The 14520-nt window shown below is 42.0% G+C and overlaps 1 protein-coding gene across 1 annotated transcript; it reads left to right on the forward strand.

The window, feature by feature from the left end:
- The first annotated feature begins 3635 nt into the window (after positions 1 to 3635).
- On the forward strand, positions 3636 to 13071 carry ARPC3 (actin related protein 2/3 complex subunit 3). The gene is made up of 7 exons (XM_030336446.1): positions 3636 to 3740; positions 5896 to 5995; positions 8876 to 8952; positions 10776 to 10844; positions 11693 to 11819; positions 12172 to 12266; positions 12747 to 13071. The coding sequence occupies exons 1-7, from the start codon at positions 3735 to 3737 to the stop codon at positions 12807 to 12809; spliced, it is 537 nt and encodes a 178-aa protein (XP_030192306.1). The 5' UTR covers positions 3636 to 3734; the 3' UTR covers positions 12810 to 13071.
- The last annotated feature ends 1449 nt before the right edge of the window (positions 13072 to 14520 follow it).

Genomic DNA, 14520 nt, shown 5'->3' on the forward strand with positions numbered 1-14520 from the left:
ACTAACCTTTCTTTACACTCTTGTTTTCCAGTCAGAATTTGAAATACTCAGCCAGGGGCACCTGGGTGCCTCAGTCACTTGAGTGTCCAACTTCTGATATCAGGATCAAAACAAAAGTCAGGAACCCAGGGTCATGGGATTGAGCCCCACATCAGGCATCAGGCTCCATGCTGAGCATGGAACCTGCTTGAGATTCTCTCTCTCCCTCTACCCCTCCCCAACGCACATGTGTGCTCTCTCTCATTCTCTCTCTCTCTCTCTCTCTCTCTCTCTCTCTCTCTAATAAAAAAAAAATGAAATACTCAGCCAGGGCAAATTTTTAAATGAATAAATTTGCCCAGTCATCAAAATGTAGTCAGTGATTTCTTTAAAAATGCAGTTTTTACTTACTCATTTCATTTCATTTCATTTCATTTCATTTCATATTTCATTTTATAAGAGAGAGCAAGCAGGGTAGGAGCAGAGAGGGGAGAGAAAGAATCCCAAGCAGGCTCCACACTGTCAGTGCAGAGCCTGATGCAGGGCTTAGACTCATGAACCGCAAGATCATGACCTGAGCTGAAATCAAGAGTCAGACACTTAACCAACTGAGCCACCCAGGCACCCCAAAAATGCAGTTTTTAGTCTCTGAGCATTTAAAAATGTATAGTTTCCTGGGGTAACATGCACACAAAAATGCAAAAGACGTAAAGTTTTTTCTTTTAACTAATGTGCACATTGGTCGAATTGTTTCTTTTCAGTGTTTTTAAGTTCAGTGGGGTTGGGTATGAAAGCATGGAGAATGGCTAGTCAGTCAACAGATATTTTTCTAGTATCTACCGTGGGCCAGGCCCTGCTAAAGCCCACCGAGTTCTACCAGGCATTGTGCTAAGAAATATCTTACATAGTCTTGGGGTGCCTGGGTGGCCCAGTTAGTTAAGCGTCCAACTCTTGATCTTGGCTCAGGTCACAATGTCATAGTTCATGAGTTGGAGCCCGTGTTGGGCTCTGCACTGACAGCACAAAGCCTGCTTGGGAGTCTGTCTCTCCCTCTCTCCCTCTGCCCTTACCCTGCTCTCTCTTGCATGTGTGCGCTCTCAAGTCTTTTTTAAAAAGGTAAAAAAGAAACATTTTATAGTTTCTTTCACGGCCCAGGCTTCATTGGTCATTTGGTCCTGGATCTTCTAGCAATACAAATTAAGCCCTTTAACCCGCAACTCCAGTTAAATTTTAATCACTCTTAGGCCTTGATAGCAGGAGAGACACCTGTAGTGTCACATTTGATCCATTTTAACTAAAGACTTGCAAACTGAGAAGCTGTAGCTTTCAGTGGTAACTTGTGTCTGGGGGCTTAGGCTATGAGTACAAGTCAGGTATTTACATCATGGTGCGTTGGTGTGAGCTATTGTCATGGGGGGGGGCAATAAGGCGAGAACATGAATGGGCATCATGGGAATGTGCTGTCCTGCTTGGGGACTCTCCCTGTGGCCCTGAGTATGAAAGGGTAAAAACACTCTGGTCTCCCCATGTTGCAAATTCTTAGAAATTTTATTGCCATGGAAGAAAGGAAAGGCAACTTCATTTGCCCTCCTTGCTCCTTGAACTATTTTGCCCTGGTTTAGCTTCTGTAGTCTGGTATGTGCCTCTAGGCAAGAAGTGAAGGGCCAAATTGAATTTCCTTCTCCTCGAGACATGGGTTTTAAAAAAAATTTTTTTGTCAATGTTTATTTATTTTTGGGACAGAGAGAGACAGAGCATGAATGGGGGAGGGGCAGAGAGAGAGGGAGACACAGAATCGGAAACAGGCTCCAGGCTCCGAGCCATCAGCCCAGAGCCTGATGCGGGGCTCGAACTCACGGACCGCGAGATCGTGACCTGGCTGAAGTCGGACGCTTAACCGACTGCGCCACCCAGGCGCCCCGAGACATGGGTTTTAAAGATGACTATGTCCATTCCAGTCCTCAAGGATTTCATTATCTTGCTGAAGATCCTGACATGATTCTGTGGAAAAATTTACTGGTGGGTGCCAGGCACTGGGGATAAAATGGGAGCACTCAGAGCAGACAAGGCCTTAGTCTCATGGAGTTGACATGCTGGGCCCTTGAGACCATAAACAAGGAAACCTTGAAAAGGAATGGGAAGAAATGAAAACAGTAATGAAGTGGAGAGTGAGTAAGGGGCTACTTTGGGCTCATCGTCAATGAAGGCTCCTAAATGGTGCTATTTGGCCAGAAACCTGAGTAAGAAATCATTTGTGGGAACATGGGGCAGAGTATTCCAGTCTGAGGGGCTGGCAGGAGAAATAGCCTGAGGCAGCAATAAGGTGGCACTTGAGGTGATGTTGGAAAAGATAATCAAGAGGATGTGACCACTGGTTGACCCTTAAACTGGGCTCAGGCAGTCCAAGGTTCCTCATCCCTCCCACCCCTCGCTGTGGGAGATGTTCCAAGGACATGGTTTTGAGAATAAGGTGTTGAGCCCATCTGGATGTGACTGGACCCAATTACGACCTCTATACAAACTTAGTCTGGCATGTAGGTGGGGACATCTACTCTTGCCTCACCAAAGATAACCCTCGCTTATTAGAACCACCACCTATATATCTGGATTGGCCTTCCTTTTCAGTCTTCTTGCCTCCTGTATACAAGGGCCAGTTCGCAAACTAACACATGAGGTGCTTTCTAGTAATAGGTAAAAAAAAAAAAGAAAAACTCCTGAGCTTTTAGTATGTTCCAGGCATTTAAGTTCTACACACTTTACATGTAATTCATTTCATCCTCACAAAACAATGAGGTAAGTATATTATCTCCAGTTTGGGTGAGGAAACTGAGGCACAGAGAGGTTAATTAACTTGCCCAAAATGACACCGCTAGTAAATGCTGGAGCTAGGATTCAAACCCAGAGTCCATTTTCGCAGTTTTTACACACAAATTGGAGTGGGGTAGTGCATAAATCCCATCTCTGAGTGCTCTCCTTTCCCCACTGTTAGGACCAGTTGGGTTCATTCACTGAAATATTTCTTGATGCCTGCCATGCACATCACTATTATAGGCGCAGAGGATACAATGGTGTACGAAATGGACAAAATCCCTGCCTTTTTGACGTCCACACGGATGGGGAAATAAATACCAAAAGTAAATAACCAAAGAATCATAACTGTGGCTAAAAGAAATAAGGATGACACAGCGGAGTGGATTGGGGTCGAACTTAAAATAGTGTGACCCTTGGGCTCGGTCCCTTGAGCATCCGACTTGGGCTCAGGTCATGATCTCGTGGGGTTCCTGAGTTCGAGCCCCCCATGGGGTTCGCTGCTGTCAGCACAGTCAATACAGATCCTCTGTACACCCCCCCCCCGCCCCTACCCCGCTTGCGCTCTCTCTCAAAAACATTAAAAAAATTAAAATAGTGTGATCTAGGGAACGCTTCACTGAAAAGACCGTTGAGGAAAAGCAAAGTTTTTAGGGGATTGATCCTTAGGATTCTGTAACCCAAGACCCAGCTCCATTTCGCGCACACTTTACGCAATGCGCGGCATTCAGAGCCCCTGCCTAGCGCTCGGGTGCCCTCTGGTGTCCCTCCCTCCCTGCGGAGCCTCCGCCGCCTCAGCAGAGGGATAGCAAGACCGGAAGTGACGCGTCCTCCCCTCACCCTCCCCTTCCGGCTCACTTCCGCCTACCCCGCCCGGGCCGCCGGACCGGAAGCGTAGCGCTCTAACCCCAACCTCCTGGTCTAGCTTGAAACCGGGTGCCGCCAAGATGCCGGTAAGGGGGCGAAGTCGCGGTGTGGAGAGATGGCGAGAACTGGGGAGAGCGGCGAGAAGTCGTGCGTGAGCTGAGAGAAGCGGGCCGAGGAGGGCAGAGAGGAAGCGGGCCCTGAGAAGGGGAGAGGCGAGGAGAGGGGGCCTGTCGCTGTAGGATTGGGTCGGCCAGCGGGGACGGGGCCGCGGCACAGTGGGCCAGAGACCCCGAGCGTGTAGAGGAGGCTGCCCCGGCCCTTTTCGCCCCTTTCGCTCCAGTGCCGACCCCTTCTCTCGTTCTTCCTGTGTCCCCGGACTCCGGAAGGATCCCCAAAGCTTCACTAGAGCCGAGAAGCCAAGGGCTGTCCTTTTTTTTTTTTCTTTTTTTCTCCCCCAATTCTCAAGTCTAGGGTCTGGTTTCTCTTTTTCTACCCCCCCACAGGCCCACTTCCTCTTCAGCCCCCGGGAGCGGATCACTCCCGCTGCTTGTCACTGTCATACCCCACTTCCCGGACTCCCCCTCTGTCGCTCCGGCTGTGGCGGCCACACTTGGCTGCTGGCTGTAGGGCCGCCAGAGCAGACGCTAGGTCGGCGCCTGGTTACCAGATGTTTCTATTTTCGTGTGCCTCGGGGTAGGAGTAAAATTGATAGTAGGCTGGTTGTCCTTCATTGCTGACAGCCAGTCTTGTGGGGCAAATTTATCGCCATCATGGTCTCCATTTTGCGGGTGAGGAAAAGGAGGTTCAATAACGTGATTACTCACACAAAAAAATTACTGAGCATCTGCTGCTTGCCAAGTACTGTTAACAGCTGTAAATAAGGCCAACAAACCCCTACACTCGAGGTCACAGTCTAATGGGGAGACAGATAAACATGTAAATGTAAATAGAGAAGATGGTTTTAGATAGTGACAAATGCGATGAAGGAAATCGATGGGTAACAAGACAGCTGGTGGAGGCTGCTTTAGATGAAGCATACCTGTGACAAAAAAGAGCAAGCCACAGTTACATATTTAATGAATCTTGTAGCTACCATTTGATTCCTGATGTGTGCCAGGCAGGCCCTGAGCTACACACTGCATGTAAATTATCCCATTTAATCCTCACAGTAACCCTGTGAAGTAGATACGCTATTGTTCCCATTTTGCAGAGGAGGAAATTGAGGCTCAGAGAAGTTAAGTAACTTACCCAAGGTTGTGTACTGATGGTAAAGCTAGATTTTAAGCTAGGACTTTAAAGTCCTGTGCTCGTTCCTGGACTTCCCTGTCCCCCATTAGGTTGAAAGTTCTTCAAGGACAGAGATCATACTGGTCCTTCTTACCATTTTATCACCATGCCTTGCACATAGAAGGTGTTTGGTTATCATTCGGTGAATGAGTGAATATATGAATGGGGCCCTTCTTGAGTTATCGAAAAACAGACATCTTGTAAAAAGCAGAACTAAGAATCAGCATACAAGTTGCGTTCATAAATGTGGTTTCCCCTGCTCCTTTAACCCACACCTACCCGCTGAAGGCAGTAGATAACTCTTCATTTTATAAATTTGGAAATAGGCTAAGAGAAGAAAGGCGATGTCTTGGTCAAACACATAGCCAGGAAGTGGCAGAACTGAAAAGCCAGTGCTTGGGTTCTGGTTTAACAATAGCTTGGGGAAGGGGGGGCATACCCCTGATTTTTTTGTGTTTGCCTATCTTTGTAGCATAAAGACTTCCACCAGTTACAAATGTGATGTCACTGAACATGAACTTGGAAGATGCCCAGTAGCACACCATTACATAGTATTTATTCTGCAAAGATAGAAAAGTTATAAATAACCTTAAGATCATAGACCATAGTGAAATAATTTTTAAAAATAGAAAGTAATGAATTTTGAGTACTTATTACCTTTGTTTTTACTATAACTTAGTTGCAAATTTATATAATTTAATTTTTAGTAATGGCTGTGTTTAACAACCAGCTTACTTCCAAATTTGTCAAAATTCCTCAAAATGTATAACATCCCGTTTTCATGAGCCAGTAAGAGCCAGCTCCAGACCATTGCTGCTGCCATCCCTTTTTCCCCCTCCCCTAGTTAGTCTCGGGTGGGTTATTCTTTTTTCCTCTGGAGAAATGTTGCTTGTCTGCCCCGCTGACATTTGCTCTCTTTCTGTTTCCGTATTCTTACCTGGCTTGCCACAACAGGCTTACCACTCTTCTCTCATGGACCCCGATACCAAACTCATTGGAAACATGGCACTGTTGCCTATCAGAAGTCAGTTCAAAGGACCCGCCCCTAGAGAGAGTAAGTCGAAACTTCTTTCCATTATTTTCAGATTTTAGTAGGAAACAGCTAGCGATCCTCGGACATTTTCAAGTCAGGCAAAGTCTTAGTTCGGTCCTCGGTCTCAGATTGCTCTTGTATTTTCTCTATGCTTGGTGGATATTGCATTCTAGGCCTTTCAAGATCAAGTGTATTATTGCTGCTGAGTTCTCCAGGATATTTTGTTGAGAGGGAAGAGGAAATGTGCTTCTGCACAGTGTTCTGTCATCCCACTGTCAGTTCTTACAAAGTGATTTAATGCTGCTATTTCTGTAGCATGACATGTCCCCATCCTTTCTCTGTCTTAAGGCTGGGAGAAAAAAACAAACAAACAAACATTTTAACCCCTTCTCCCATTCAATCCTACTTCCTTTATTCATTCTTCAGTATCTTCATTTTTAGTAGTACTTTGATCTTAAATCTTACGTGCCCTCTATAACATTGCACATTCTTTCTCTTGTTTTTCTGAATTTTAGATCTTTGCTTTCTTTCTTGGTACTCACTTTCTCTTTTTTTGAACCATTTCTTACTGTTTAGAAAGCCCCATTCTTTTAGACTCTTCTGACACATTCTGAGATGTTCTGCCAACAGTGTGATTTGTATTATATTAGACAGGGTTTCCCTGTACCCAGAAAGCATCTGCACTGATTTCCATTTTGGGTTTCTAACACCATAGTTTTCATTGTCAATTTTGTACTGACCTGGTCTCCATTCCTCTGCCAGACTATTTGACTTGACCTCTTCTTAATTTTGTTTTCAACACCAGTGGAAAACTCAGTAAACTCAATAAATTTGGTGAGTTGCCATAGTTTTTACTTGATTCTGAGATGAAGAAAAAGGAACAGATGGGAAAAAATAAAAGACCAAAAAGAAGAAAAAATAGCATAAAAGAAAAGAATTACAGTGGAAAGAAAGAATAAGAATCAATGTTGGCCCAGATTCCTTGAGAAGCAGCCTTTTCAGATGGTTACAAAATACATGTAGCAGATTAGAAAATGTAATTGACCAAGGATGGAGTGTATCTAATTACCACCTTTGCAACATTTCCTGGGCCCTTAAGGGAGAAAGGGGCCCCTAGAAACCAGATCTTTGTGGCTTCTGTAGACAGGGATACTCTTCCTCAGGAGACAGGATTAGACCTGAACAAGAATTAGGAAGGAGTACAAGCCTGTGCTGTGAGCTAAATAATAGGTAGCATTAATCAAATTAATTTATTTATGGGGCACCTGGCTGGCTCAGATGGTTGAGCGACCAACTCTTGATTTCAGCTCAGGTCGTGATCCCAGGTCATGGGATTGAGCCCCATGTCACGCTCTTCACCAAGGGTAGAGCCTACTTAAATTTAAGATTCTCTTTCTCTACCTCTGCTCCTCCCCTCCGCTTGTGCACGGCCTCCCCCAACCCCTCTTTCAGAACCAAAAAAATTTTTTTTACATTCAACAGATAGCTTTTGAACACTTTTTTGTGCCAGACATGCTTCTAAATCTTGTAACCCATTCCCCACCCCCCACAGTTTTACATTTAGAAGAACTAACTGGTTTTATAAACAATATTGAATCTTTTGAGGAAGTTTCCTTTTCTCTAGATAAGAAAATAGATTGGGAGAACACAGAGTCTAGAGTTAGAATTATGTTGAAATTTTTTAGCAGGGGAACAAGCAGCATTAAAGTCAGCTGAATCACACAGGATTCAACCTTCAGGATTTCCTTGCATTTCTACTGTGTGAGAGGGATAGCAGTCATGGACAAGAAATATAAATAACTGTCTCTGGGGAAAAAAAAAAAAAAAACAACAACAGTCTGTGCATTTCTGCAACCAGCTGCCGGATATCAAGACCCTGGGATTTTGACCTTCTTAAAATAAGAAAAGGAAAATAAAAAACTGCCAAAGAAATTGTATAAAGAGATCTGTCTTTGTCACAACAGTGTTTCTGGCTTTTCTCAGTCTCTAACCACCTAAAACAGCTTGTACAAGTATATATTAAGTCATAGTTTTCATAGAAAGATATATACATGAGCCCAGTGTGTTCCTAAATAACAATTGAGATTTTTTCCCCTGAAACTGCAGTATGTAAATTCAAATCAAATTACATTGTATAGTTTTTAGTTTTAAATAGCATTTTATCAAAGTTAGTCTGTGTCTCAGTCTATTTTTATAAACCCATTGAGAAACGTCTGGAATGATGTTCACCAAATGTTAATAGTAGTTATTTCCAGGGAGTGAGATTTAGGGTGACAGTAAAATATTTTTCTGTGTTGATTAATTTGTTTCTAATGAGTATATTTTTTATAAAAACAATAAAGCTATAAGAATAAACCATGGGGGTGCCTGGGTGGCTCAGTCAGTTAAGCGTCCAGCTCTTGAGATCAAGCCCCAGGTCAGGCTCTGTGCTGACAGCAGAGGCTGCTTGAGATTCTCTCTCTCTCCCTCTCTCTCTGCCCCTCCCTCCCTCCCCCTCCCTCTTTCTGTCTTAAATAAACCTTTAAAAAATAGCAAGCTTTTTAAAAAAAATAATAAACCATGTACATACTGATTTTCCTAGAAATTGTTTCTAAAGACCTCATGTCTCAGCCTCATTTTATTTTATTCAACTCCATTTTTAAGTTTGTTTATTTGTTTTGAGAGAGAGAGAGAGAATATCCCAAGCAGGTTCTGCACTGTCAGCACCAAGCCAGATGCAGGGTTTAAACCCATGAAACATGAAATCATGACCTGAGTCAATGTCAGATGCCTAACCGACAGAGCTACTCAGGCACCCCTCAATGCCAAGACTTTTGACCATTGAACTGGGGTTTTTTTTCTAAGTGTTATTTTCGCATTTGGCTAATGTTCTCTGCCTTCTTCCCCTTGTGTCCTCCTTAGCAAAAGATACAGATATTGTGGATGAAGCCATCTATTATTTCAAGGCCAATGTTTTCTTCAAAAACTATGAGATTAAGGTAAAGTACAGAGCTTTTAATATTTAATTTGGTTTTCTGGTAGGGATAATAATCTACCTGGCAATCAGGGTTCTGAGGAGTAAATAAAATTGAATGAGATTGTATGACTTTAAAAACCCAGAATAATGCCTAATATTAGACCCTATATCAACATTAGTTTCTCATTTTTCCTCTGAAGTCTGTACCATGTGTCAGCAAACTACAGCCTAAGGGCCAAATCTGGCCTCCTGCCTCTTTTTACAAATAAAGTTTTATTAGAACACAGCCACGTACATTTTTTAAAGATATTTTCTATGACTGCATTCACTCCACAGCAGCTGGGTTGCACAGTTGTGACAAAGCCTGGCCTACAAAACCTAAAATATTTAATATCTGGTCCTTTACAGAGGAAGTCTGCGAACCCATCATCTAGACATTTTTATTTATTATCAGCATTAGTAAAGCTCCTACTGTGTGCCAGTCCAAAACTAAAAAATCCTACGTGATATGATATTTTTATATACTTCTGTGTCCTGGACCTGAAATGGAGCAATAAAGAAACTTCACTGATCCTGGTCCTTCCCTTGACTACCCTTTTCTCCTTTCTGCTCTTAGTTCTTGTGAGGAACGGGGTCAAGAGGAAGGTAGGAGGAAGGTGGCAGAAAAGGAGAGGGGGAGATGGAAACAAAATAAAAAAGAACTTTTCTGAGTTCCTTCTATGAGCGAGTTACAGGAATGTCAACAACTTTTCTTGATAACATTCTAGAATATGGAACTTCAGCCTCTCCTTGCCAAACTTTGACCTTTTGGAATCAGGGTGTGAAAATCTTTGTTTGTAGACTCTTGGTCTAGAAATTGTAGTCTAACTGTCCTGTGATACTCACAACGTATTCTGTATTTAATATGCGGTCTAAGTGTTATGTTTGTAATAGGTGTAAATAAATGTAATTCTGCCACATTTCATTCTTCTGAATCATATAATCTTAAAAAAAAGGACATGTGTAATTTGGTTTTTTTTAGACTGTAGATCTGTGCCAGATTTAACCTGAAGTATGTGCCACATTTGCTCAACATCCAATCCTCACATTTTCCTTTTAATTAGATCAAGAGGTGGGCTCATGAAGCTCTTTAAGAACAAGACACATGAAGGGGTGCCTGGGTGGCTCAGTTGGTTAAGCGTCCAACTTCAGCTCAGGTCATGATCTCACAGTTCCGGAGTTCGAGTCCCCTGTCGGGCTCTCTGCTGACAGCCTGGAGCCTAGAGTCTGCTTCAGATTCTGTGTCTCCTTCTCTCCCTGCCTGTCCCCTGCTTGTGCTGTGTCTCTCTCACTTGCTCAAAAATAAATAAACATTAAAAAAAAAAAAAAAAGAACAAGACACACATGAGATAGCTGTTCCTCCTTTAAAGTCATAAAGGCTTTTGTTCTCGGCAGAGACTCTGAAGTGAAAGAGCTTTAAAAATTAGCTGACCATATGGTGCACCTCCGGTTTTCCAGGCAGCTCTAGTAACTCTCCTTCCTATACGGAGGGAGGTGCTGTTGGCACAGCTTCCCGGGGACTGAGAGGCAAGGGGAATGCAGTGGTAAGGGCAGCCAAGGTGAACAAAAACAGCCCCACACAGCTCAGGATGGCAACAGGCAGCTCCCTCCCTGGGAGCAGACACACCAGTGGCCCAAGAAGACTGCATTTGGAGAATGGCAACTTTTGATGCTATAGGAACTATACTTGCAGCTTTCAATTGATGCTCAAAAGACAAAGCTTGAATTTTTATTGCACGTGATTGTTATGTTTTAATCAGGACTGTTTTTAACTTCTGTGTTCCCACCCCCACCCCACCCCTGCAGAATGAAGCTGATAGAACCTTGATATATATAACACTCTATATTTCTGAGTGTCTGAAGAAACTCCAAAAGGTAATTAAACTTGGATGATTGTCTATCTGGAAAACACAGTACTAACACATGTTCACCTGCTTAGCCATCTGGACTTGTTGAGACTTTAAGGACAAGTAGTACTTTCTCTTAGAGTCCGGACCCAAGAGGAAAATCTGAATGTGGATTGTAAACCTATAATTTAGTTGACTAATGAGAAGATAAGGGTGTGGTGTTTTAAGGCATTGCGTGTATCTTCCCGAGACAGAAATCTTTCTTTTAAACTCTTGGCTCAGAGGTTGTTAATCTGGGGTCCAAGGATATAATTCAAGGGTTCATGAGCTTGAGAGGGAAAAAGATTACATCTTTCTTTTCACTAACTTGTAACTGAAATTTAGCATTTACTGTAATTATTAATGTAGGCAACAACCCACAGTAGCATAAGCTGTACCTGTGACTTTTTCTTCAGTAGAAATCACAACATTTTCCTATTACATTCAGAGTTGAAGATGTTTTGAAATTTTATTTTCACTCATTACTACTTCATATTTTAGTTATTAGGCCCCTGCCTGGATCTTGTCATGCAGTGCATTAATAAAGAAGTGCGTGTATGAGTATGTTAAATTTGGCTTTTTAATATTGTAATTATTGTGTTTGACTATAAATGATTTCTTCTGTAATTTTGTATGTTTTAGTCATTTAAAACATTATTCTGGGGAGGGGCCTAGAGGCTTCCCAGAATGCAGAAGGGCACCCAAAAACATTAGTAATCCCAGCCACATCTACTTAGACTAAAAAATTACAAATTGGATGTTATTATACTTTTCTCTGTAAAATATGTGTGTGTATATAATTTTTTTTCTTTTTCTTTTCTTTTTTTTTTTTTTTAGTGCAATTCCAAAAGCCAAGGTGAGAAAGAAATGTATACCCTGGGAATCACTAATTTTCCCATTCCTGGAGAGCCTGGTTTTCCACTTAATGCAATTTATGCCAAACCTGCAAACAAACAGGAAGATGGTAAGAACAGGGTTTCCACCTCCCTCTTTATGGCACAAGATTTTCTCCATTTGATTATTTACCCCCTCCCTTTCTTCGTCTTGATTGGTGTACAGGTTGAGAGTAGTAGAATCATTAGCACAGATACTATCTTCCAGTAACTCTCACAAAAGATTCTTGGCAACAAATATAACATGTAGAGAATCCTTTGAACCAAAATAGTTATAAAACCACTGGACTGTCATTTCTATTTCTTATCTTGTCTGAATGTGTAGAAATGTATTACCAAGGTCACTGTCCAGCAACCAGCACACATTGGGGATGTATTCTCAGACAGGATTTTTCTTATTTTTCTCCTGGCTCCTTATTTTAGAGGTGATGAGGGCCTACTTACAGCAGCTGAGACAAGAGACTGGACTGAGACTTTGTGAGAAAGTTTTTGATCCTCAGAATGATAAACCTAGCAAGGTAAGACCCTCTTCTTTACCTATTTAGTTGATAAATAACCTTTTATCATGCAGCTACTATTAAATAAACTAAGGTCTTCCCTTGCAAGAATATTTTAGTCTCTGCATTGCAGTGCTGCTTAACTTTGAGTATGTGCCTAGTACGTACATAGTAGGGGTTCAGTGAGTCACAGTGAATAATGAATTGCATATGATAAACATTTTTGGTTGTATGTTCTTATATTCGGGCATTGTAAACCCATAGGGCAGATTTTCTGTGTGAGATATCTTGAATGTATTACATTTTTTTGTCATCATAATTTTGACTGATTTGTGAGTCAAAAAAAACTTTTTTACATGTGTTTTCAAGAAGTTTATAACGTAAGAGATGTCAGGCCAAGATTACATTCTGTTATTACATAAATTAATATTCTGACCTTATCTTGAACTTGCATGGTGATTTGACACCCACTATCCATTCTGTTTTATCCCCTCTTGTTAGTGGTGGACTTGCTTTGTGAAGAGACAGTTCATGAACAAGAGTCTTTCAGGACCTGGACAGTAAAAGGAGCCTGGGCAGATACTTCCCACAGCCATCGGCAGCATTTTACAGCAAGATGTACACAGTTCTTTGCCTTTATTTGATAAAGTTTTATACGGAAGAGAGAAGAGAGCATGTCTTCACTTGAAGAGCTCTTTATCAAGAATTAGGGTGGCGGGGGGAAGAATGGGCTGTCGAAGGGTGATTTGAAATTTTCTGTGTTATTAAGCTGGTGCTTAATAAGAATAGGTAATAATAAAGAAATTTCTAACATTCCATGTCAAAACACTTTATTGCTTATCTTTTACATTCACTTAAAGTGTTTTTGAGCTAATATTCACTCTTTTAAAGTGTACAGTTCATGGCATGCCTGGGTGGCTCAGTCGGTTAAACGTCCAACTTCCGCTCAGGTCATGATCTCATGGTTTGTGGGTTCGAGCCCCGCGTCAAGCTCTGTGCTGACAGCTCTCTCTCTGCCCCTCCCCTGCTCATGCTCTCTTTCTCTCTCAAAAATAAATAAACATTAAAAAATAATAATTAAAAAATTATAATAAAGTGTACAATTCAGTGGTGGTCACCCCCCCAACCATTCTTTTCCTCTCCCCACCCCATCATTCCCTGGCAACCAGTGATGTACTTTCTGTCTATGGATTTGCCTTTTCTGGATATTTCACAATAAGGGATCATACAACATGTGGCCTTTTGTGTCCTGGCTTCTTAGAATTAACATTTTCAAGGTTCATCCATGTTACAGTAACAGTACTCCATTCCTTTTTTTCTTTTTCTTTATTGTGGTAAAACATATAATGTTACCATGTCAACCATTTTCTTTAAGTTTAGTTCTTTATTTTGAAAGAGAGAGAGCAAGTACAAGCAGGGGAGGAGAGGGAGAGGAGAGAATCCCAAGCAGGTGCCATGCTCCCAGTGCAGAGGCCGACATGGGGCTCGATCCCATGAATCGTGAGATCATGACCTGAGCTGAAATCAAGAGTTAGACACTTAACCGACTGAGCCACCCAGGCGCCCCATTTCAACCATTTTTAAGTGTGTAGCTCACTGGTATTGATTACATTCACAATACTTGCAACCATCACCACTGTTTATTTCCAAAGCTTTCTCGGTATTCCAAACAGCAACACTTAAAACCACCAGTGGCTGTAATACCCAGCTCCTGATAATCTCTAATCTACTCTCAATCTCTGAATTTGCCTATCCTGGCATCTCATATAAGAGGGATCAAACAATATTTGTCCTTTTGTATCTGGCTTCTTTTACTTAGCATAATGTCTTCAAGATTCATCTATATTTTAACCTATATCAGTACTTCATTCCTTTTTATGGCTGAATAATACTCCACTGTATGTCCATCGTGTGTGTGTGTGTGCGCGCGCACACGCGTGTGTATATCCCATTTTGTTTTTCCATGCATCAGTTTATGGACATCTGGGTTGTTTCCACTTATGGGCTGTTAGGAACAATGTTGCCAGGGACATTCCTGTACAAATTTTTGTGTGGATATATGTTTCCATTTCTCTTGGTTATATACCTACCAGTGGGATTACTGAATCACACTATGTTTAGCTTTCTGAAGAACTGGGAGACTTTTTCCACAGTGGCTGCACCAGTTTACATTTCCAATAGCAAGGAATAAGAGTTCTAATTTCTCTATGTCCTCTCCAACACTTGTGCCTTATTTATAACTATCCGGATAGGCATGAAGCAGTATCTCATAAAA

Source organism: Lynx canadensis, chromosome D3, assembly GCF_007474595.2.
Source record: "Lynx canadensis isolate LIC74 chromosome D3, mLynCan4.pri.v2, whole genome shotgun sequence".
Lineage (NCBI taxonomy): Eukaryota > Metazoa > Chordata > Mammalia > Carnivora > Felidae > Lynx > Lynx canadensis.